Source organism: Nipponia nippon, unplaced genomic scaffold, assembly GCF_047370975.1.
Source record: "Nipponia nippon isolate SJK-2023a ecotype South Korea unplaced genomic scaffold, ASM4737097v1 scaffold_5, whole genome shotgun sequence".
NCBI classification, from domain to species: Eukaryota; Metazoa; Chordata; class Aves; order Pelecaniformes; family Threskiornithidae; genus Nipponia; species Nipponia nippon.
Window position 1 is genome coordinate 3,078,701 of NW_028262369.1, and position 25,413 is coordinate 3,104,113.

A 25,413-nucleotide genomic window follows, 5' to 3' on the forward strand; every position below is an offset into this window, starting at 1 on the left:
TATGAATTACAGGTAGAGATAAAAAGCATCCTGCTCCTCAAAATGACAAGTCGGGAGGGGAGGAGGGTAGAAATATTGGGAATATCTATTAACCTTTGTAGTTTAGAGAAGGATATACATGGCCTACTCTGAAGAAACAAGTTTTTAAGGGATTGTATTGTAATGCAATTAAGACTTACATTCTCCCTGCAGGCGTGTAAGTGTTGCTGTTCAAGAGCAAGTCAGTAGTACCACAAAGATGCCGCTGGCCTCAGGGTAAAGACTCCAGGTGGATTCTCTGCAACAGCTCACGCCTCTATAGCTCTTGAGCAGAGGCTTCCTTGCCTCAACCTATACTTCGGGCAATCTCTTTAAATGCTTTTGTATCCTTTTGACATCATGACTCTAAGCTCCCTCCCAAATTGTGTTATGCCAGTTCTTTCGGATATACAGTTAATAGCAACCCCAACAACATTTGGATAGAACACCATATAAGTTACCTGAATCATCTCCGTAAGAGATGAATATTTTATACGATTTTTCTCTAAGTGTTGCATATATTCTGAGAACTAAATTTGCAGTTTCTTTGTAGGTTTGGATACTCAAGATAAAAGTGATTTAAGTATTTACTCCTAAGGTCATGAGTCTCAGAGAAGAAAAGTCTCTGGATCCTTGAGAGCAGACAAGTTCAGTTACTAATTTCCCCTTGCATCACTAATATCGCTCTCTTCTTTCCCACACTTTAGTGTGAGAATGTGATGATACGGCTGCTATTAAAAACCCAACAACTTAATTATACTACTTCTGGTAGTATTCCAAGGTTAGAAATAAAACATTTCACATTTAACATCTTTAAATTATTTTCTCCTTTGCAATGCAAGTTCAAGATAGCTCTCACAATCATTTAAAACCCCACAAATTTTGGCATACCGTCAAACAGGTTATTGCATTGTTTAAATGACAGTGGTTCCCACTCTAATGTAAATATAATCTGATGAAGCCTTCTTAATATTCCACTCTTCCACAGCAATGGTTTTAAACTCAATGATTTGCAGAACTCTCTTCTTTCCACCCCCGCCAAAGGAAACACATAGCAATTTAAATCTTATGACAACAGGCTTGCTTTCCTTGCTTCCATCTCGCAAATATCTTGAAAGCAGTCCGTGGACCAAAAGGGTCTGCTAATCACAAGCTGACAAAAAAATTGTTATATTATGAAGAAAAAAAAAAGAAGAGTTCACTAAAAACATTTCAGAAGCTAATAAATAAAACCAAACCAGTTCCTAAGAAAATGTCTTTAATTTTCATTTTATGGAAATACATCTTTTGGTTTTGTTTCCATGATACAAAAATGTTAAATATCAAACATTTTCTGAAATCTACCAATGCAGATCCTTTTTTAAACAAATAAAGGGCTGGTGCAGTTAGCAGGTTTGTCACAAGTACCAAAAAACATTTTTACAAAAACCCCACAAGCTGGGGAAGAAGGAAGGAAGAAACAGATCAAGACTTAAGAGTGAAAACAGCAATAGATGTGAAAACAAAAAAAGCCTCTATTTCCCACCAGGAAATGAATGTTTGAGAAACTCACAATTTACAGTTTTTTGAAAGGACAAGGTATGTGTAAAGTTGGTATTTAGATGAATACTGGCTGCGCAGGGGGCGGGGGTAGAGAATGGAAAACTAGAAAAGATTTCTAGATAAAGTAACTGGTAGAAAAGCAATACTTGAAACTGCAGTTCTACCTGTTTCAAGAATGCTGACAGCATACTGATAATGCCTGAAAAAATAGCTAAAGATTAGGAGATTTGTGGTAACTCCCCTCAAGCACAGGAAACAGCCTAGCATGAAATCACAGAGTGCCAGTTCTTTTTGAACATTTCATAGCCAGCATGCCAAAGTAGGTGACCAAAATAGATTTAGTCTTGCTTCTTAAATCTAACATCATTTATGACAGCAAGGACTTCACATGATCAACAACGAGTCATATACTAGTTAATATACACACAAGTAAAATTGACAGTGATTGTTCATACACAGTTTAAAATAATTAAACTGATTTTCAGGACACATACTGCTTTGTTAACACCACTTTATTTAAATAAAGTATGGCTTCCAAGAGGTGTATTCTCCCAACTGCTTTTAATCAATTCCGCTTGCTAGGGCAGTTGTTTCCTACCATGTTTCAGGGACTTCAAAAATTCCAGTGGAACTAGTTGTGAGGCTTCCTAAAAGACAGAGTCACGGAACAATATATTAAAGACTTCAATATACAAACACTGAAAGGAAGAAAAATTAGATCAAGCACCTTTTTATTCTTTCAGAGCATACAAGGACCTATTTTCTCCTCTCTCAAGGCTCTAGATACATTACTGGCAAGTCAATATTTACAAAGGGAAACCAAGAGACTGTTTATGAGTAGGTACTTAAAAAAGAAGGGGAAAAAAAAAAAGAAAAGGTTAATGTGAAGTTTTTTACCCAAATGGTAAATTTTAGATTTTGCAATTAATGAATATTTTTAATCCAAGTAACTTTGGTTTTGCAATAAGTGGGATGATAAGGTTAAATAATACTATTTCCCAAGTGTACTTGCAGTTTGTCCTGTTTAAGGCAGTTAAGACAGTGAAGAGTATTTCCAGCCCAAATTAACTGGAGAAGAAAGATGAATCACACTAATACCGATAATGTATATTTCCATAATGCCAAATACAGACCATGAATTTTATACTTGGAATTACAGTAGACAGTGTCATCATTTTGCATATGCTTGCATGGCCCAATTGCCCTACTGAACTACAAGAAGAAAGCAATTTCCAAGCACAGCTTTTGAATCAGCTAAGAAAGATTTTACTCTACCAAATCAGGAGAAGGGATGCTTGATACACAATACCACTTTCTGGATAAAAGTGGCTACAGTGAAGTTTTAACTATTAATATTAATATTTGAATACACTTCAATACAGGCAGTGCTCCAGATGACCAATAATTAAGATGTGACTTAATTTTTTAATATAGTCTAATCCACTTCTGCAAGAAATTATTAACAAAAGTTGAAAAAGAATCAATAATAAATAGATCAATAAAAATCAAATCTTTTGAGGTTTAAATTCATGTGACCTAAGGTTAGTTAATTTTTTATTTTTTTTTGTACAGGCTGCAATAACTCACACAACATAGCAAAACTATCAGGTGAAACACTAATCTGACTGTCACCTGCCTGTGTTTAGTCAGACACACAGTTCAAAGTACTTTGGCTAAAAAATATGTAGGTATTAAAGTTTGCAAAAACCCCCTTACATCAACTCTAGGTGAAAAGTCTTCAACCAAACAAAGAACAATAAAGGCTGTGGTTACAAACACCACACAGAACATAGCATAGACTAACATAATCATCAAAACAGTTTTTAGAAGAAAGAAAAAGATTATTTGGGTTTAGAATTTGTATTAGAAACACTATTGATTTTTCAAGCATTACATTGTGAGCTCTAAACCAGATAAAAAAAAGAACATTTATAAAACACATAACAGAAGAAAGAAAAAAAATTATCACTCGGGCAAATCTACAATTTGACACTTTTACAACAAAAACCTACTATTTCTTCAACTTTTCAAAATCTGCATCTCCTGAAAGTGAGAGTCCTCAAGCTTCAACAACTAGCAGTCCATGAAATGTGAATGATCTGCTCACAGTCCCGTAAGCCTTTCAAATAAGCAAAGGCTTACTCAGAGCATGTGGTAGACTGCAAGAACTGTTAAGGGTGACTATGATCCACCTATCCAAAATGTTTGGAAGGGATTTTAAACACACTCACTTTTCATCACCGTCTTGCCAAGTGTTATCAGAAAAAAAATCCACTGCTAAGTGATTCATAAATGCAAAGCACCCAGAAAGCTAAAGGGCCTGCGTAAGTTTAAGAACCCAGCAGATCAGCACCTGTCTGGCAGCTTACTCCTTCATGGACTTGTCTCGGAAAGGCAACATGTTCACAGGAAACGTTCTAGAGAGGAAGGGTTTCAGTAGAGTTGCAGCCTAGTTATTTATACCAGGGGATATAAACCAGCAGTCTGACTGGGTCAAACTGCACGCAACCTAAAACAGAACCGTGGCAAGAGGTGTGCCAGAGGAGCGGTGAGGGGCAGGCAGGTAGGCTGGCAAAGTTTGGGCTTATTTGTAGAGGTAAATGATATTCTGACCAGATTGAGAAATTCCACTGTTTTCTCAACTTACAGAAATAGCTTCTCTCACAAATAACTGTAAATAAGCAATGTTAGTGCAATATTATCAGGTTTATTAAAACTGGACTCATTTGCAAGCAACAGAGGTTGTCTAATGACACACATCTGGCAGGTCAAGCTACGTACAAGTAAGCAAGCAAGATATCAACTATAACCTGCTTCCTTTGGTTGGTCTCGGGTGGGGTTTTGTTGGTTCGTTTGTGGGGGTTTTTTGAGTTTGATTTTTTTGGTGTGGGTGGGTTTTTTTTTTTGTTTGGTGTTTGTTTTTTTTTTTTTTACAATTTTTGTATGATGCAATCTTCAGTTTAAATAACTTATTGCAAAATAACTTGTAACAGTGACTTATTGCATTACATTCATGGAAGTCCAGAAAAGTTAAGACAGTCAAGAAAACAACTTCAGTTCTGTTCAGGCCTAGGGTAGTTCCAAACAGAACACAAAACCATCTGCACAAACATTGCACTTACCTGCTGGAACTTGTTCTGTCTTGATCTTTTTGAACTTTTTGGCTCTCTTCTTACCATCGGGAAGGGACTCTGCACAGGAGTCTGTCTGATCATATTCTGGATCTTGGCCTTCTCCCTCTTCCATATCATCGGAACCACTTTCTTCCTGAATAGGACTCATGCGTCTCTTTTCCACTGTACTGGCACCTGTAAAACTGAAACGTAGAAGAAATATGATTAGGAACAAGTCAAGAATAACTATTACATAGGTACTAGCTGTTGTACATCTAGTAAATGCTTATGAAGGTGGTAGAATAAACTGTAGGAAGAGATGTACCATGAAATTACATTATCTGGAAGATCTGACTATAAAATTCCCTAAGTTGGCTATCTAATCCAATCTTATGTAGATTAAGGTATTCACTCTTTGTACTATAGACATCTCAGGCTTCGCTGCTATTCTGATGTGATCACTCAATTCAAATGTAATTATAGCTGTTCTCTATCCCTGCTTAATTTTAATTTTTACTTTCTTAGTTATGAAAGCTCTTGTAAAGCATTCTCAATAGACACTAAGTTATATACAACTGTCAAGCCTCAAACACACATCTTGATATTGAAGGATTCTACATGCTAACTTCATCCTCCTGGAACTATATGCGGTTTTAAAAGCATTTCTATTATATAAAGGTAGAAGAAACCATCAAGCTCCATATAATAAACTTTAAATCAGGCCTTAAAGTGAAGAGTCCTACCATCCGATAGGCTGGTAAAATAAAAAGCACAAAAAATTGCACACTCGTTTCATAGGTAGTATTTGAATGAAGCCTGACTAATACAGTACAAAGATGAACTTAGAGCTCCATTTCATTCAGCATACATTGAAATAACACTGCATAGATTTTCATTCGACTGGAATGCTATTAAGTTTCCTTGGAAGATAAATGAAAATATTAAAATCAAATTAGCACGAGTATAATAAAGAATGCAGTAGCAAAGGGGCTAATTAAAAAATAGTTCCCATTACAAACTTCTAGATATGTGAATATCAGCCACTTAAATGTCTATTTTAACGCTCTTTTAGAAAAAACAGTTAAAAAAAGTAGCTTTAGACTTACAAATCTTTAGTTTTTCATTAAGAACGACACAAAATGGCTGTATGCATCTAAGCTACGTTCTATTCTTTTATTTAAATAAAAATTAATACCAAGTTATTGAACAAAGCTTTACAAGCTATTTTATTTTTTCTTTCTAATCAATAATAGCAGGGAATTATGGTGTTCCAATAAGGTTTCAGCTAAAGGACTGTGAAATTTGGCTGTACAGTTTTGGCTTTGAAATGGAATTTTTTCAGCTGAACATTTTGCAATTTAAAACAGACTCTTTCTGGGATGTCCAAAGGCAATAAACAAACATGAAACATATGATTACGCCTCATGCTCTTACTTCCACTTTAGGAGCACAAACGCCATTTACTTGGATGAATAGCTGCCTTTTCCTCCAAACATTCACACACAGAAGGCCTTCTTGCATGATTTCTTACAAATCATCATTTTGAGTCACACCACAACTACCATCAATAAAAAGATGCAAGCCAAAAAGCTGGATAGAACTGTTTATCCTACATGCACACTTCAATATTGTAAAACAGGCAAAAAGTAGGTTTGGAAAGATAAAAGGTCTAGTGAAGAAAGAGCATTTAGAAAATGAAAAAACACTATATATTTTTTTTAAAAACATTGTTTAGAAAAGTTTCTAAGGATTCTAATTTTGGGAAAGATATTCTGAAAAATACATAAGGAAGAAAACCTCAGGAGCCATAAATTGTGATCCCAGGATTTCTTAAGACATGCTACGAGCACTTGGCTCTCAGAAGGGAACTTGTACTCACTGTAGGAAGAAGCTCCCTTTTGAAAGGTCTTATGGCTGATTTTAATTTTTTTTCAACTTAGACTCTTGACAAGTTATTGCAAATAAAGAGAAACAAGTTCTTGACCTTCAGTGCACATTTAGCTGTGTATCGAAGTACAAAATAAAAATTAATTTTAGGCCTTATGTTCTTCCTGCAGATACCTTAAGGGGAAAAAAAAAAACCACCAAAAACCAAGCAGCACAAAATCCAAAATATATATATTTTATAATATATAAAGCTTGCTTTCTCCCAAAATATCATTTTTACTCTACATTCATTCACTGATTGCATGGATTCTAGATGGCTACAGGTTGATTTTTTTGTGTCGTCTTCTTCTTGGAGCTAAAATAAGACTCAAGGACTACAGCAATATTATTTATTCACTTAGCAATAGTAGCAAATCAGTATGGTTGCATATACAAGTTAGAGCAGAACTCACAGCAAAGTTCAGTTTTCTAATTATACCAGCTGTTTTGGAATATGTCCATATTTCTGTCTCAATTTCCTTACTCTGTTGAGAAACAACTAAACAAAGTGGAAGAACCAAACAAATAACTATCAGTAATTGTCCAATTCAGATATACTTGTTTAGGATCCTAAAGTATTTGGATACCTGAACCATTTAGAGACAGAGACTTACATCATCCATTAACAAATGTAGCGCTAGCTTTCAAAACACACATGCACAAAAGTTATCCAGGCAATAATTTTTCTTCTTTTTTTAAAGAATATCTATAAGAAGGTTCTGAAATTTCTTTTGTATATTGGAGATTGTTCTCATTTTTAAAATAAAATTACTAGCCAAGGGTTTTTTTGGGGGGGAAAAAACCCCCAAAACTAAAACCAAAGGAAAAGCCAATCATACATTGCCAGTTGGCAAATCTACTTAGTGAACACAATATAGCTTTCACATCAGTCAGTGATGATGGTAGGTGGGGTTCCAAGCATCTTCAATGACCGCAGTTTCCATTAGTGCTTGCTCAACCTCTCCCTTCTGTTGACCTATTTTAATGCCAGCCCACAGGCAAACCTGACGAGGATGAATGCCACTGGAGGAAGGTGGCAGAAACAGAAAATCTAAATTCTACTCTCAATTTCTATTCCTATTAAGTACAATCCTAATCAACAAAGAATACAATATTTTTGTTAAATTCCAGCAGTATGACTAGCAACATTAGTACTAGATGAATCAACAGGATGTGGAGGACTTGGATATCACTCTACTGCCAAAACGAGCACGGACTCCACCTGATTAAACTGTCCATGAACTTTGTAATGTCATTTCAGCTACTAAATAGCAGCAATCCAACTAGTACTATCGTAATTATTTTGAAAGAATCAGCAAGTGGAGGCACGGGGCAAAGGTGGGAAAACAATTATGTCGATGTAGCATTAAACATTTTCTGTTTTGGAAAAGCATGTCCTGCTTTTAGAAGGACCACTTACTTCCATCACAACAGAGCATCCTGAATTGGCCTGGATATATACACACCTCCAACTTCAAGTAAATTTCATTTAAATGAAAATATAAACCCTGTGTTTTCTTGCCACTTTGAACAACACTGAAGGGGGAAGTAGTTACTGACCCATCATAAGAATCAGTCATTTCAGCTTAAGAAATCTGAAATAACACTAGAATACTGGAATACTGTAATAATTTGCTTGCAATATTTATTATCCATATCTTTAATGACTCACTTTTCCCAGTTCTTAGCCTTTATTTAGTAATAAACCAGTATAAACAACCATTTCTGTAAAAAGCAAAAGAATCATCAGCAGAAATACATGAACATTTCAACAATGAGACAAACTATCTTCAGTAAAATAAAGACATTCAAGGAAGTGGTGGTACAAACAGCACCCTAACTTGACAGAAGATGCAGCACTCCTGGTCTTAGCTAGAAAACTTGTAAGGCCTAATGTTATCCCTTTCCTGTATTTCATACTAGTGTAAGTCTTTTGCCATTGGCCTTATTTTATTTTACTCATTCCTAGATGATGATCAGGAAAATTAGAATAAGTAACTACAAGTAGAGCAGGAGAGCTAGTTTTACATAGAACATACCCTATTTCACTTTTCATGCTATGGTTTAACACTATTTTGCTAAGGAAAAGATCTTAAATCCATGCCTTTAACAGTCACGGCAGAGCTGGCAGGCAGTGATTTGCTCAGCACAACATAGCCGGTACCGTAAAACACACAAGAGGCCATGATCCATCCGTTTCCAAAGTGTGTTCTGAATAGCGAGCAGCTTTAGAGACGGGGATCTCATTAACTACTTGAAGTTTTGTCAAATGCATCACTTTTTCATCTGCTTCTCCATCCGACATTAATAATCAGGCATATTTCTATTAAAATCAATTTTGACATCTAACAGTAGTAGTAAGTTATATGCAAAGGGTATATGTTAATTGTAAGTGATTTTACCTTGTGACTGCTATTAATACTATTACACTATATTTTCTGAAGAGTAGTTCCTCTAGAATATGGGACTATAGTTTTTTGAGTAAGACAGGAATTAAAGAACCTTTGTTACATACTTACCAATCTGTCAATTTAAGACAAAAGCTCCTTACAAGAAATACCCAACAACTTCATTACTGAATGAAAAAGTAGCCAGGATATATTGTCATCATGGAGAGGAACAGCTATTCTGCAGCTGTGCTCCCTGGCAAAAACTGATGCAGTAAGCTTATTAAATAATAAATAAATAAAGGATGTAGTAACATGAAGCTATTATAAGAGATCAGCTGCTAGATACATCACAATATTGAGTGCTCAACTATATCTGATTCAAATTGATCTGGACAAATACACACACACACACATATATATTTGTCCTGATTGCTTCAGGATATGTATGATGTTATATTTATTAAAAATTCTATAAAAATTGTTATATAAATGTACAAATATAAATAAACATTTTTGAGATATCTTTGTCTGGAAACAAAAGGAAAATGTTCATCCTGAGTGAACCGAAAGACCACAAGGTTTGCAGTTCCATGTTGTACCTAACCAGATTACACTTAAGAGGAAACATTTACAGAAGATTAGTTGACAGGAGAACATAATTTAACTAGTAACAAATAAAAATAAAATTAAGAAAAACATGTCAAAAGACCTGCATGAAAGGGAATTTGGGACAGAACCCAATCACTTTATTAATGGAATAACAAGAGAACAAAAATTCATGTAACATCAATTACAAAAGAAGTTCTATCATCAAAATAAAGGCTGCTATCCAAGGCTATTGATCACCTAAAAACAAGGCTGCTTCTTGTGGAATTTTACAACACTAGAAAAAAAAAAAACCAACAGATTAAAAATTCTCAAGGAGATTAAGTTCTCAGGCATACAACTCATTGCAGCGTATCATAATTTGAAGGAAAGAATTCACTGAAAATTTTATTCAGCAATTTTCCAAATAATACATTTGTGGTAGTCCTCAGACTTCTTTGCGAGATAACAACAGATCAGCTTTCTGCACTTACTGTGTTCCAAAGTATATGTTAAAAGAGTATATGTTAAAAGAGTATATGTTAAAAGAGTATATGTTAAAAGAGTATATGTTAAAAGAGTATATGTTAAAAGAGTATATGTTAAAAGAGTATATGTTAAAAGAGTATATGTTAAAAGAGTATATGTTAAAAGAGTATATGTTAAAAGAGTGAGTTGTCTATGGTTCAAACCATAAGCTGCCACTCTTACCATCTGTCTAGAATCTGTGAGACACCAAAAAACCAACATTCATTGAGGAGAGAGAATTCCCCTCGTAGAAATAAAACCAGGACTTAGTATTTCTTTGCAGTAGACTCAAGATGTGGTTAAGTATTTTTTGACTATTTAATACAGACTTAATTACAGTCCTAAACCTTAGCCACATGTAAACTAGTGCCAGGACAGTTTTTAGAACTCCTCATCTCTTCACAGCATGCACTCCTAAGTTTTCCTAAGTACAATAGTTCAATTAAACTAACTTCATTTGATATGGATTTTATCACCAGGTTCCTCCATATGGTTTTTAGGGATCAAACATGTCGCTAACACATTTAAAATTCCCACCATGACAAAAGCCATGAAAATTTGACAGCTAGCCAAAATCCACGCCTGCATTTAATTTTGCAAAGTAGGCAAATCATAAGCTCATGTAAGTGCGAAGAACAGAACAAGTTCAGTAGATTTGTTACATGACAGATAACATTTACAGGAAGATATAATGAGAGCTAGAACTTCTCATAGCATTCCCAAGAAAGATAAAGCAGAAAGACCTCGGTGTTGGTTTTATGACCATCTCCTGTGGTCTGTCTAACCAGGGAGGGGAAAACCAAACCAAACCAAACCACACCCAACCAAAGCCACCACCGTACATGTAACTTATGCACTCCACTGAAACTTATTTTTATATAGAATTGACAGAATCTGGAGGCTGGCGGGAAGAATGGCAATAACTTGATAGGTTAATGATATGATTAGATTAACACTAAAAGACCCTTCCCATTCACAGCTACACAGATGACTGAGAAAGAAGTCTCCTGCTACCATTATATCCAAAACCTGTCATTAATATGACAAGGTAAAAACGGAACAAGAAATACACACAGCAACATACTGTACCAGAATCAAACCCGGCATCTCCTGACTTAACTTTGCCCTTAAATAATGAACTAAAACCCTTTTCAGGTTTTACCCCAAAAACTTAAAGCCATGCAAGTATCATCATTTGCCTTCCTGTTTCTGAAGCATAAGGACGACTTCATCAGGACTGCTCAAGATGGTAATTTATACCCTTCTCTGTGGCAGTATTATCACCATGGAAAGTCATCCAAAAACCAAGACAGTCTTTACAAGGCTATAAGATGACAGCTAAGTTTCCAGATGACACAAGCCATTCAGAGGTGTCAAATGAATAAAGAAAATAATTCTTTTATTTTGGTTACAAGAAATGGTGCTGCTTGAAATACATCAAGCTCAGAAGCTGCGATTTGACCTGCCCTCAAGATCCAGTATTTTAAAAATTTGTCTGATCATGCTTGTGACCAAATTCCCTCTGCTCCTTTACCTATGATCTTGCGACAGCTGATGTACCACTACTGATTTATATGCAGAGAAATACGTACAGAAAAAAAAAGTCACCTATTGGTTAAGAACTACCTGAAAATTGCTAGACTTCTAATAAAAATGCAATAAAAACACAAGAGTTGGCAATGCAGGAAAAGTCTTACCTGTTAACACAGTAGTGTCGACTCTGGGAAACATAAGGTGTGCTTTGAGTTTTTAACCGCTTTCTCTCCATCTCCTTCCAACTGTCTTCTGTACATTTTCTCTTTGCTTGTTTTTCTTCGTGTTTTTTCTCAACATATTCTGCATACGTCTGGATCCTATAACTTTCAGCATACCTGCTGGTGTTTACAGCTGTGGGGAAGAAGAGTGATGTTATATACATAACACTGTTAAATGACAGCATGCCCTCTCCTGAAATAACTTATTTTGAAAAGCAGAAGGCAGTGGACTATTTGCTCTGTTCATATAAACGACTTTTAGTTCCATTGTTAGTGATTAGGAAGGGGGAAAAAAAAAAAAAAGGCAAGCCATACTTTCCTAAATTCGCATGGTATGTTTGAATTAGATATTCAAAACTCGTCTCAGAGTCTGACTTCATACAAAAAGGGTTAAATTTACTTAAGACTTTTCTTTTAAATTAGAAACCATCAATTCTTCAGTCGTAACCCTCTTCCAGATTGCTTGTTGGCAAGAAAAGATTTCCTGGATTTTTTCCCTTTTAGTCTCATTACTTAACCCAGCAGGTTTATTTTGCAAGTCTGCCAGGAAAAGACGACATTTGCAAGGCCTTTGCCAAAACTCTGTTTCATTGCTGTGAAACATAAGCTTATTTGAGCTGCATTTTTGGTTGCACAAGATATCCGTGGAAGCAGCACTTAACTAATATCCAGCTGTTCCATCCTTGTATCTTTCTAATTTTTGGTCTCCATTTAACTAAAAAAGACCGCAAGTTCAAGGTAGAAGGATTTATGTTAATGCAAAATTAGAATCACTTCAAAAATGAAGAAAAAACTTTCACTGCCTTCACTCAGCAACAATTTACCAACATTCCTTCAAATCCCAGCATCTTCACAGCTCTCAGTCTTTAGTCTGCAAGCCAAGCTCTGGCCTGAAGCCATCGCTATAACAGATGAATCAGCAAATTAAACTGACTGTCAACTGGTGTCCTCTGCTGTTTTCAGCCCAACTCACTGAAAGAAAGTATTGTAAACCAACCAGTAAACCAGTTTAATATAAAAAAACCCAACCCAGATTGTTTTTCATATAGTTGGGCTGCGCATTTTAAAATATCATAATTGTAGTGGAGACAAAATCCTGATTATGTACTTCCAATCTTTTTGTAGAAATTTCAGACGGGTATCCAACTTTCTGATTCTAGCTGAAGTGGTGTCCTCTTACAGGCAGGTATTCCGTACTGCCTCCAGCCCAAGCACTACAAATAGCAAGCTCCAACATGGAGGGTGGGTGGATTTGGGTTTTTTTCCTCTTTCAGAATAGATCATCTATTCTGCATATTGGCTATGCTGCTGTGAAATGAATTACCTATAGTACCAATCACAGCACAGAGATGCTGCTGCTGCATCTTTCAAATGTACATAAAACTGGGCAACAGCTTTGTATATTTAATTTTAATCCCAAGAATAGATACCAGCGATTATGATTAATAGCCTCATGAGATTGTTGCACTAACCAAAGAGATGTTATGCATACCTCCTTTCACACCCTTATATTTGTTTTGAACTGCGAAGTTACAGGATCTGTTTGTAAGAATTAGGAGTATATTTATTGCCCATGAAGTTATGGTGCAGGCATCATGAATGAATTAATAATGCTCACTGGAGTTACTGCATGCCAGCTGACATTCCTCAGGGTAAAATTTGTTTAGTTAAACTCAAGCATGTTTTTACTTGCTAAAATCAAGCACATAGTTACCATGGATCATCTGATAAATAGTGATTTGTTAAAACACAATAACCATTTCACATTATTTGTTTTGCTATAAACTAAGAGCCAAAAGTTATGGCTCTTCCATTTAATTCCCTGACAGACCTGGCCTGTATTTAAAAAAATCATCCTTATGCAGCCTAAAGACAATTTTAAAATAAATCTGTGTAAGAGTCAATATTTTTTAACAAAGACAACTCTGCTTTCCTGAAATAAGGTCTGTATTTTATAGCAACCCATTTATATTACACATACACACACAAATATATGCATATACATATATATATAGTTAATACAAAAGATTATATGCTGAATATATTGCTTCATGCACTGAACAACTGAAATGAAGGCATACGGAGAATTCTACAGAGCCACACAGATGAATCAATCTTGCACGATCTTGAACTGAAGAGCAGCTCCCTGTAAGAGTTTAAAATACAATTTCTCGGATGCTTTTTTGATGAATGCTGTCCACATTGTCAAACAAAGCAAATACAGTTATCTTGCTCTGCCTTACCGATAGAAGAAACGTATTGCTGGAATGCTTTGTGAATTTTAACGCACCAAAGAGAACTTAGGATTTAAATAAATAGGTAAACAAACACCCTAAGAGAGAAGACAAATCTTGCTGTGAGAAACCTGACCTAGTCACCAACACCACATGGCTGCATGTCATTACTATAGCTGCAGCCATAAAGTTAAGTTTCTGTCTCATAGTAGAATAATCGTAATTGCACATTATTTTAGGAAAAACATATCTAGAGGATGGCATCTTCCCTAGTTATTAGGCAAGCTATTAAACAGGCTGGCTGACGCCGAGCGATCCAAGAGGAACGTGTACAAAGATGCCCTTTCACCAAGTCCTTGCTCTTACGCAGAGCAAAATCCTGACAGATGGCCACTGACAACATCCAGTCTCTTAATAAACAGACAAATATGTAAGTGAATTGTGTAGGGAAAAAAACCCCACAATATATAAATAAAATACATAGAACTACACAGATTAAGGCTGCGATACTAAACACTCAAGTTTATGATAAAGTAAAAATTCACCTCTGAAGCCTGAAAATGACCTCTTTATAGATACTGTGTTAATCTTATCTGGTCAGGTACTACTTAAAACATGGGACCGCTGCCTCAGTCGGATCAAGAGTGTTCAATTAGCAAGTAGCTAATTCAGTATTTTGTTTTATTCTCATTACTTATTGTATGGTTCCACAGCCTTATTTACTGACTTCTAGGGCTATTCATGCTCCATTTAAAAAATCAGAAGTTTGCACGTGTACTTGTTCCATCATGGCACTCTCGTGTTTCAAAGTAACCCTTATAAGCAGCAGTGCTATGTGCCTATTTTATAAACAGAAAGCAGAAGGACTCCACTTCCCAAATTAGAGGGTATCTTTTAAATTAACCTAAACGGAATTAAATTGTCCACAGAGCACACAGAGTATTCAGACAGGGTTGGGATCCTACACAGCAAATGTATTAACATATTCCCAGACAAGCTATAAATCAAAATTCTCCAAAAGAAACAGCATGTGATCACATGGCCAGGGTCTTTATCAATGCATAAGCATAATTCACCCATATTATGTTAAATATTAGTGAAATTGGCATTGCAGTATTAATGTTGGTGGGGTTTTTTTAGCCTATATGCAGTTTTCAGACCTTTAAGCATACGTGGACAATTCCTGCTGCAAGGCATCACGCTGTTACACACACGACTAATTCGTTGGACCAGAAATTTTAAACGCACTTCTCCAGCCTCTCCCACTAGAATTATGAAAGTTCCTGATAGTCGCTAGCGTTGGCTCAATACAAAAAGCATTGGGCACACTCTGTTGGCTTCCCTCAGAAAGAGATGCATGAGCTTGAGAACATTCTCCCTAATTAGCCAACATCTCTGCTGATTTCTGCTCTTACCCTACGCCCTCCAATTTGTCTTTTCTGGGTGTGTCTTTATCTCATATTGGTCTCGCAATCTATCATAACCCTAAACATTCTTCAGCATTAAACTCGCTGTTTCCTATTTTCTCTGGCAAGGCAGTACTCCTACCTCCTTTTTTAAATCGTTTGTCTCTGCTACCATTAGGCACCAGTTTCCCCACCTTAACCAAGCTACATCCCATTAGCCATTTTTGGTTCTTTATCCCAGTTCTTTTTCATGCAGGGTAGTCCTTGTCAAATGCTTTTTTCTTTGGTGTCAAACCAGTTTATTTTATAAAAGTTTATTTTCAAACCTGGTCCAATCACAGCCTCTTTGCTCCATCTGAACATGTAAAGTAACTAGTTCCCAGCCTCACCCCCCTTTTCACTAGCTCCTTGGCCACCCCCTGCCTAAAGCAAGGAAGCAGAGCTGGCAACAGGGCTGGACCCATGCGCTGGTCTATGTAGTATGACAAAAAACCTTGGTGAAATAAAACCTCGGTCCACCTCCAGAAGGACCAGCACACCCCAAACAAGCAAACAAAACCATATGATAAAAATTACTCCGTTACCATTAATTTTTTCCTTAACATAGTCTGGTTTGAAAGCCAAAATAAAGAACACTGTAAAGAACAAGGACAGCACCGGGACAGCTTTCCCTCCCCCACCAGACTAAAGGAACAGTTTTTACAACTACGAGCAATCTTTAGGATTAGGAAGGAGGCAGACTATACTGGCTCCTACCAATAAATGACTGTATTTAGTTTTCTTTCTTCATGTTTCTTCACTTGGAGTAAGTCCATGTAGTGCCCCAGAGTTAATTATGAATGGCATTCATTCAAATACAGAAATGTAGCGCAGATTCAATCTCACAATCGTTGTGCTCCCTTCTCTCCCAGTACATACAGAGAATGAAGTTCTAAACTAGCCGGCTACTTTCTTGTATTACTCAGTGATTTTCAAAATTTCACAGGCATGTAGAAGAATCTCGAAGACTACAACACAAGTACGTTTCTTTACCAGGAAAAAAGTGATTCTGGGAATAACTGCCCTATGTAGTATGTTACTCTTAGCCCTGACAAAAGAATAATTTAAAAAAACAACTAAATGTAGTGGATTAGACCATTTTCTCAAGTTTGGTTACAAAAAAAGTTAGGTAAACTGTGTTACTTTTGTGAGTTAGCCGGTCAGAAGGATTCAAAATTCATTTGTATTTCAACAGAAAAACCTGAATGTTTCCTTAAATCCTGCTTTGAAAGTGTCAAGGTTTTGTTTGTGGTTTTGGGTTTTTTTTGTGTGGTTTTGTGTTTGTTTGTGGGGGTTTTTTTGTTGTTGTTGGTTTTTATTTTTTTATGTTTTTCATCTGGAATGCTCACATCAACTCATCACCAATCAGCTGAAGAGCACAGTGGAGTTTTAGGAGAATAAACCCATCTAACACCGTTACCGTCAAAACTGACCTAAGGCCTCATTAATTTACCAGGTAAGACACCTACACGTGACAGACAGGATTCTTTAAAGCCTTGGTCATCAGCCCACACCAGCAAGGCAGCTATTTTGCCGAGTTGGATGTACTCAGCATACCCTTTGCTAAAGCTTTCATTGAGATGAAAGCTTATCCTGAAAACAGTTTTTTCCACTTTCAGTAGAAGTATCCTGCACAGGTCTACTTCTAATAGAGTCAAATATTTCAATTGTGACTGAAGAGAATCAAAAATAACTGCTAATTCAGCTACAGAAAGCCTGCCTGCCTGCTTTCCATTTTCCATAATAGCTGTGCTGCTGCATCCAAACCCTTTTGTACATGCCAAGGTAACTACAGCAGACTTGCCCAGCATTGCTGAACAAAGTGACACTTCATCAGTGTGCTTCTCTAGATCCTTGTCCTCAAACAAGGTTAAAGAGAAGAAAAACCCTCACTGCAAGCAGTTTATGAAAAAAACCCAACAAGCAAGTAGAGAATTCAATACAACAAAGTACCAAGATCTCATGAAAGATCCTCTAGGATCATCGGGCACTGAAGGATCACGAAGGGAAAGTCTTGGTTTGCTCTGAGGTCAGGAGATAATTAAAATTCACTTCCAATTTCTTTTACTGATAAAAAACCATGTGGAAATCAGCGTAACTTTGGATCCCAGCATCACTTAGAAAAATTCAAAAGCCCTGAAGAAGTTGAAGGATTTACTTAGCCAATGTACTTCCAGAAATATAACTACAGCCGACTGTCTCAGAGATCAGCAGAATGATTTATTCCGTCTTCTATTCAGTGATAAGGAAAGCAGCCTCAAAGTGACTATTAGAAAGTCTCAAGTCTCTTAGTACCAGTTGTAGCACTCAATCATAAAACGTGTGCTTCAACAAGTTTTCAATTACCTAACATGCCTGTTTCCCCCACTTTCCCAAGGGAATTTATCAAACTTCTGTGTATGCATTGCTCCTCCTCAGTTGCCCCACCGTTAAACAGGCTGGAAGGTACTGTAAGAAGTGCCAAGTCTCAACATTTCATTAGAGAACTTATGTTTTTATCAATTTCACCAACACAGACCTCCTGTTCAAACTGCTCTAAGAAAATATAACTCTCTGAAGTCATCTGCATTGCATTTACTGAAATAAAGCAAACAATACTTGACTGATCATTTTCACATGCTTAGAAATTCAGATGTCTAAAACTTTTTGTTTAGGAAAGCAAAACAAAACAAAACGACTGAGGTAAAATACTACATTATTCTTTGGCACCCACGAAGAAAATCTTAACTTTGTAAAAACCACTTTTGTCCCGAGACACAGGTACAGAATTAAGTACAAAGCATTCAAGGACAAATCACTATGCTAGGCCAACATTCTTCCAAGTTACAAAATATATCAACTTTGTTGGTTAACTCCATACCTAATTTCAAAAGCTGCATACTGACTGCACAGAAACACAAATTAAGGTTGGTGAAGATGTATTTCCTTGCTCCCAGGAATCTGTGTACTAGAGTACGATAGAGAAAAGTAATTTAACAATTTGAAGGATCCATAGTCTCCGAATTATATTTGATAATAGCAACTATCTGCAGGCTATATCAAAGCTGAAAACTTCCATTTGCACATGGTGCTGACCAACTCTTTCTGTTTTCCTCTCCTGTATTGGCCTAAGATAGCAGAAGGTGCTGATACGGATTCTAAAATAGACTTTTTAAAAAGTCTGTTTCACAAAGATTGTCGTCTCTTTTGACATCTGAATCCAGAGCAGGATCAATGTGGTGACAAAGCAGCTGTTCATCTTGCAAAGGAGGATGGCAAGTTAGCTGGAGAGCAAACCAAAATAAGTCTTTGACTCTCCATTTTGGAGAAAATGGGAAAATGAACAGGTGATCTGAAAGAAAAAGGTTTTACAGAAGACAGAAAAAATGCCAAGTACAAAGCTACAAAGCAGAGAAAGAGGAAGGATCCCTGACAATGTTTTTAACTCAAAAAATTTCTCTCGACAAAGACCACAGATGATAGCATCGGCCACTGAGACATTTCACACTATGCGCATGTATGCAGATTGTTATAAAGGATTTTAACTTTCTTAAAGATGCAGTTTTTTAATTACTGAAAGAATTCAAGCTACTTAACCTTTGCACCCTGTTTAAATACCTCAGTAATTGAAAAAAAGGCTATGAAGTGTATTAACCCATTTAAAAAAATCCAAATCAAATTAAAAGGCAGTCAAAAGACTTCCGACATTATATTAAGAAAAAAACTACTATATCCAAACTTACAGGGCACAGGGGTTTTGTTTTGTTTTGTTTTTTTCACTGATGAGGAAAAAATACGGCTGCAGGTACCTGAAGGCAAGTCTGTAATTGGTCTTCTTAATTCTGCATCACTAATGCTGAAAGGTGTAAAATAGCCATCTATATTATGATTTGTACCACAGGTCCCACTGTAAAACCATGACTAGAATATATCAACCAGCAATTCATTTCTTGTTATAGTCGAGACTCCTGAACAGCACAAGTGGAAATTCACATCACCTCATTTTCTGCATTTAAAAGTACAGAAATGCTTTTAAATCAACACTGGGCAATTTTAATTTCCAGGAGTACTCGTAAAGTGTTCAGATCTGTTAATCTACAAATTAAAAGTGTAAAATGTACAGAACACTTCCTTTCTAATCAGATAGAAGGTCTCAATGTCTATTATCACTCAAAGCACAGAGCGCTCAGATCTGAAAGACTTTTCGGAAAGAAACGGAACCCACGGTCTGGCTAGGCAGCTCACTTCATCTAACAGCTTGTGACCGAATGGGAGAATCCCATTCCTTGCTCCGTAGCCCCTGCTCCAAGCCGCCTGGTCCCGTGCCCTCCTTCACAGGGTTTCTGGTGTTTATTGACCTGCTGATGAGCCGGTTCACCTCACTGAACCAGCAGGAATTTTCCTTTATTATTTTTTCTGGACACAGAACCAGCAAAAGAAAAGCAGTGAGAGCCCACTGTTGGAGCAGGGAAAGAGCCATCCCCTTTATGTAACCACGGAGGATTACGACTGGCACAAACCATTAGCTCTATTCTAATATCAGCAAATTAAACGTTTCAGCTAAGGCTGAGCAGGCGCAGGAAACACGCGCCTGCAAAGTCTGATGACGTTTCTGACGTGAAGAGCTTCCGAACAAGAACCAGCGAGCTGAGCTTGGAGACACCCTCACGGCAGTGCTGTCCAGAAGACTGTTCAAGATTAGCACAGGCATTTTCAACCGAAGCGCCTGTTAATGCTCCACGTGTCGGGTGCTTCAAAAAGAACTATCCAGATAACGAGTCCACCCGTCAGATACAGCCTGCTACAGGAATGACTGCACCCCACTGCCAGAACTAACATATTCACTACTGCATCAAACAAGTGTGTTGATACTGTCCCCATCTAAAAAGGCACCCCAAATAAAAGTAAATCTTTAACTTTTCCATTTTGATAAGCCTTATTACCCATGAGGGGTGCAAAACCTACAGGCTAACTGCTTGGGTCTTCCTACTGAAACCACTTCATTCAAGTCCCTACATAGCATACAGGCACGTATAACAAATCATTACGATCTTCCGAAAAACTATATGCTGTTTCAAGGTAACAGATGTTTTTAAAAAAATCCAACTTGCTTGAAAATAATGTAAAAGCACACATCTACAAGGTGATTATATCTTACTACAATTATTACAGCTATTAGTTTCTCATCTTAAATGCCATTTTGATGCAGCACAAGAATTCAAGCCACTCAAAAATTATCATGAGAAATACCAAGCCACTGATGCAAAATTTAAACCAAGCTTTCCTAAAACATCAAAACCTTGCGGATCTTAAGATTCCAAAATTTGATGGGGGGGGGGGGGGGGGGAGAAGAGAAGAGATCACCAACAGGCAGAGAAACTCTTTGAGACTGCACATAATTTGAATAAAAAGTAAAACAACAGGAATGGCTGAGATTAGACATACCGCAGTATGACTCCAGCTTCCTTGGTCTACATTAAGGAGGCTTCCTGCCTGGAGTACGTATCTGACATGAATTTCACATTATCTTATTGGTGAGAACACAGTCATGGGAAACATAATTTTTCAAACAATCTGGGTAATACGGTAGATACAACCTGCCTTTCTCCCAAATTCAGTGAAAAGAGACTGATATGCACAGAGCCTCAAAATACATGTGTGTATTTTTCAGTTGTGGTGGTAAGCATTCACGCTAAGTAGAAGGTTCTATAGTCAACCTTATAAAACACTAATAAACCATAAAGTCCAGCCCTGCCTGAGAAACTCACAAGTTCAGAAAGATTAATGATTTAAACAAGAATCATTGAAAGGCCATCACAATTTCAGCTGCTGCACCTGCTTTAGTCCATTGCTCCCCTGCTGTCTAAATACGTTGGTCTACTCAATGCCTGGAGGAAGAAGATATCTTGCACACAGTAAATTCTATATGAGCTCATGTATCAGGGCACTAACACACGGAACAACTTAACATTATTTCAATGCTTGCCATTTATGACAAGCAGTTGCTTTTCACATGTATTTAAAATTTCAGGTTAAGTGTATCTATTGCATTTTAAAACAGAAAAAAAAAATTCTCAGGAAGATTCTCAAGTCAAAATTACTCTTAAGTCTTAAAATATTGTAGAAGTTACTTGTAATCAGAACACAGATGTTACTGAACTGCACCTAAGCCTTAGGTAAAGACAATTAAGAGCAAGCGTTAGCTGCTAAGGGAAAATAAACCAGGTATATTTTTGAAGTGCCACTGATAAACTTGTCCATTATTTCCATTAACATTGAACTATTTCAAGTGTCTCAGAACGGAAACCCAATTTTACTTTCAAGCATTTTAAAAACCTAACATAAGACTTTTTCCATGTTTTAGAAATTAACCCACTCTCAAGTATCAGCAATTTTAGAGAGTACCTTTTAGATGGCCTATAAAGGCTCCACAAGTACAAAGACATCTAAAGAAACCTCCCTTTAAGAGTGCATCTGGGTTCTTTTTAGACCAGCGACCTAGATAGTCACTGAAAGTTGGCTGGCAGCAAAATTCAAGGGAATTATGAATAACAAGAGCTTATCATTGATACAAAACATCAACTGAGGACTCGCAAACTAGTTAACAGCCCAGAATGGTTGAGATACTGAAATGGCTGAAACACTTCAGGTTACATCAATTTATTAAAACAAAATATTGGGTTTACTTTAAAGTTAAGACAAGCTGAAGTCTCTCCCATCTTCCCTGCTACTTCCGGACTATTTGTATGAAGTCTAGACCCCTGTAAGTCAAGAAGCATTGAAATAGTACTTATTTCATACTAAACTTTCCAGATGAAAAGCCAGCTTTATAAATCTATGAAGCTGAACAGCATCCAAAAGCAAGCTTATCTAGCAAGCTGAAAGTCCCAAGAGCCACAAGTTGTACACCAAAAGTTCATTCTGAAGTGTCTTGTATTTATCAACTAGAAGAGCGCACGCTGCTTTATCTTTTGTCACACACTTAAAAAGCACGTGCCCCATGTTTGACGGAAATGCTGAGACCACATGAAGTACAATTTGGCAACAGTAAGTTCTGTCTCCCAGATGCCCAACTAAAGAAATATCAACCCTTTAACAAATTCTTATTAATCACCTGCCTTGAACAGCAAACCTCAACAGAAAATACTGTGTTTATTGTCCATTGTTGTTTTCAGGTGTTTGTAACTTGGAAATCAGTTTACAGCAGAGCATATTGCAAAAAGTGATAAATTAGAGCCATCTAAAGCACCACTTTCACAAGCTCATTATCGGCTTTAACGCGACAACATAGCAGTTCAACCGCGATAACTGACACAGAGAACTCAAGAACAACCCTCCCCCACTAACCATGCAGGTACAACTTGCATACATAGGCACAGCAGGCACCTAACTCCGTGGTGATCATGAAACGGTTAACTAACGTTTGTCTTGACGCAGCTTCCACTTCAAGCTGAACTTCATGTTCTAATTGTAAAGAGAAATACGATTTTATACAAGAACAAGCCTTTTTTACTCTACTAAATTAGAGAGTCTGCCAATATGCGAGTCGCATGAATAACCAAATAAAGTGAAGACTCTTGGACATTGTTATGAGTGGCAAAACGAGAAGGTTAAGGGATTTGCTTCTTGTTTCCCGAGGTTTCTGCTTTATGTGTTTTAAGCATGTTATATTCAGTTTGAAACTTAGGAGCAGCTCCAAAATTGCCTATAAAAATACTGCCCTTTCCCCTACTTATATTTTTTCAGAGGGAAATAAGTGGAAGAAGGAACAAGTCTTTTTATACTATGCAAAGATTCATAGGTCCTTCAGGGTAACCCTTTAACAATTAAAAAATTGGAATGTGCATTCTTCCTGGCCACATACACACTACTGATTACCATGTGAAATTTGAAGAGCTACTCATTAGTTTAAATCAGCTAATCAGATTTATACTTTTTAAGCGGAAAAGCATATGGGCCAATGTTTTATCAATCAGTTTGTGACTAGGTATTACTGGTTACCATCCACGGTATCGCATGGCTCAGGAACGCTGTTTAAAAGAGCACTGGGGGCTGAACAGATACATTTTATTACCTACATATTCAAAATGGATTACTATGCATATTAACATGAGAAATCCAACATATTCCCAGGGTGTAGATGAACAAGTTTTTAGTCCATTTAAAATACCTGAAGCCAGGAGAGTTAGAAGCAACAGAAACAGCATAGAGCAGCTTATACAAAGTGTCACATTTTAAGACATCTGTCATTTGTTGAATGCAAAGGTTAAGCATGAGCATGAAAATTAATAATTAATTATCTGAAATGTGAAAGACAACTTGAAGAAAAAAAAAAAAATCCTCTCCTCCAACCTCCCTCCCCCTCTTTTTTTAAAATCAGGTAAAAATTAATCTTGAAAAGCAAAACTCTTCAAAGGTTTCAAAGCAGCACGGAAAAAAACCCCTGTATTTAGGACACAAGACCATCGCCATTTTGATACAACCCTTAGATACAGTTACACAAAACCAGTAATGCGGACAAATCACATGCTTCAAATTCTGTTTTAACACCTACAAGGCTGAACAAAATCAAAAGGCACTGGAGAAAAGTTTTTAAGAAACAAGCCAGATTCATCAACTGGTTACCCTGAGTATGTACATGACGGGATGACTGCAGATCAGTCTTTAAATGATCTGCTGTTCAATTCTGTATTTTTACATTAGTTCAACCAAATATTCAGTATTCGAATCGCTGCTGCAACTGAAAAATAAACACACCTCCCGGATCTGAACTGACTTTAAAAAAAAATTTGGTAGACCTAGAATCAGTTAACGCTCCCTCCAGATTATTACAAAACGGATCCTATTTTCCCCACACCGTTCCCTTATTAAAAGGATGCAAAATAAGTCTGGATATTTTAACAGTGCTTAGACTCACGTATGATGCAAATCTGACCACCTCATCAATACAGGGAAACTTCCACACACCCTTCATGTTCTCGATCCATTTATTTTCCATAAATGTTTTTGTTGCACATATGCGCTTTGTTAACTACACATATTAATACCAGCTCAGAGCCAGAAACCTCTTTAAGAGGTAAGCATAAATGTATGTCTGCAGCAACATCTTGCATTGTATCATATTGTTTGACAGTTCTCCAAGCCTTTTTATATAGTCCAGAAGATGCAGACATATTTATATAAACAGGTTAAAAAACAGGCCACATAATTAGCTTTTCCTAGGTTCTTCATTTAAACACAGCTCACTAAATCACAAGTACAAATAGTGACTTTTATTGCCAAAGCAGTTCATTAAAGAATTTAAGATCAGGAAATAGAATAACTGAATTGATTTTATGAAGTATTTATTACAGGAAAAAAAAAAAAAACCCAAGAGGTTTAAGCAACTTTACAGTAAAAATGGCACAGCTTTTTGGTAATTGAGGTTGCTACAGTTTATCAGCTTGGTAGGCTGACTGCTTTCAGTAGATGAGATTTTACTAACCTGAGTTCATAAAAATCTGTGGAAGACTATAATCACCTGAGCTTTCAAACAAATAACTTTTTTCCTAGCACACAGGCCACAGAACAAGCCTCCCTGTTTGTCAAAGCATAAAAGACACACACACAGAGCAGTGCCAGAAAGACTCAGTTTAAATATTCTGCAGACATTCAGTTCTTTCCACAATATGTAGTTGCTGTAACAAAAACTAAAAACAAACAAAAAAAATAGTGGTGGTGAATATGTATGCCAAGCATTCAGACAATAGGTAAGTGACTGAGGTGATAGTGGTGGGGAAGTTACTGTACCAGCATCTATGAAGGCTGTCAGCTTATGAAATGGCATAAAACACGTTTTTTATTGAAAACAAATACTCTTGCAAGTCCCACTCAGAGAAACAAGCAATCAGCTTGAAAAG

General features: G+C 36.7%; 1 protein-coding gene across 4 annotated transcripts in view; it reads right to left on the minus strand.

Annotated features, from left to right (window-relative positions):
• Positions 1 to 1,259: 1,259 nt before the first annotated feature.
• Positions 1,260 to 25,413, minus strand: part of PARN (poly(A)-specific ribonuclease) — a 64,418-nt gene continuing 40,264 nt past the window's right edge. For all 4 annotated transcript variants that reach the window (XM_087731466.1, XM_087731465.1, XM_087731467.1 and 1 more), the window contains 3 exons: positions 11,800 to 11,989; positions 4,683 to 4,876; positions 1,260 to 2,207 (listed from right to left, as the gene is read on the minus strand). In XM_087731466.1, the coding sequence (XP_087587592.1) occupies positions 2,155 to 2,207; positions 4,683 to 4,876; positions 11,800 to 11,989 (437 nt within the window). In that variant the 3' untranslated portion in view covers positions 1,260 to 2,154. The remainder of the gene's footprint in view (positions 2,208 to 4,682; positions 4,877 to 11,799; positions 11,990 to 25,413) is intronic.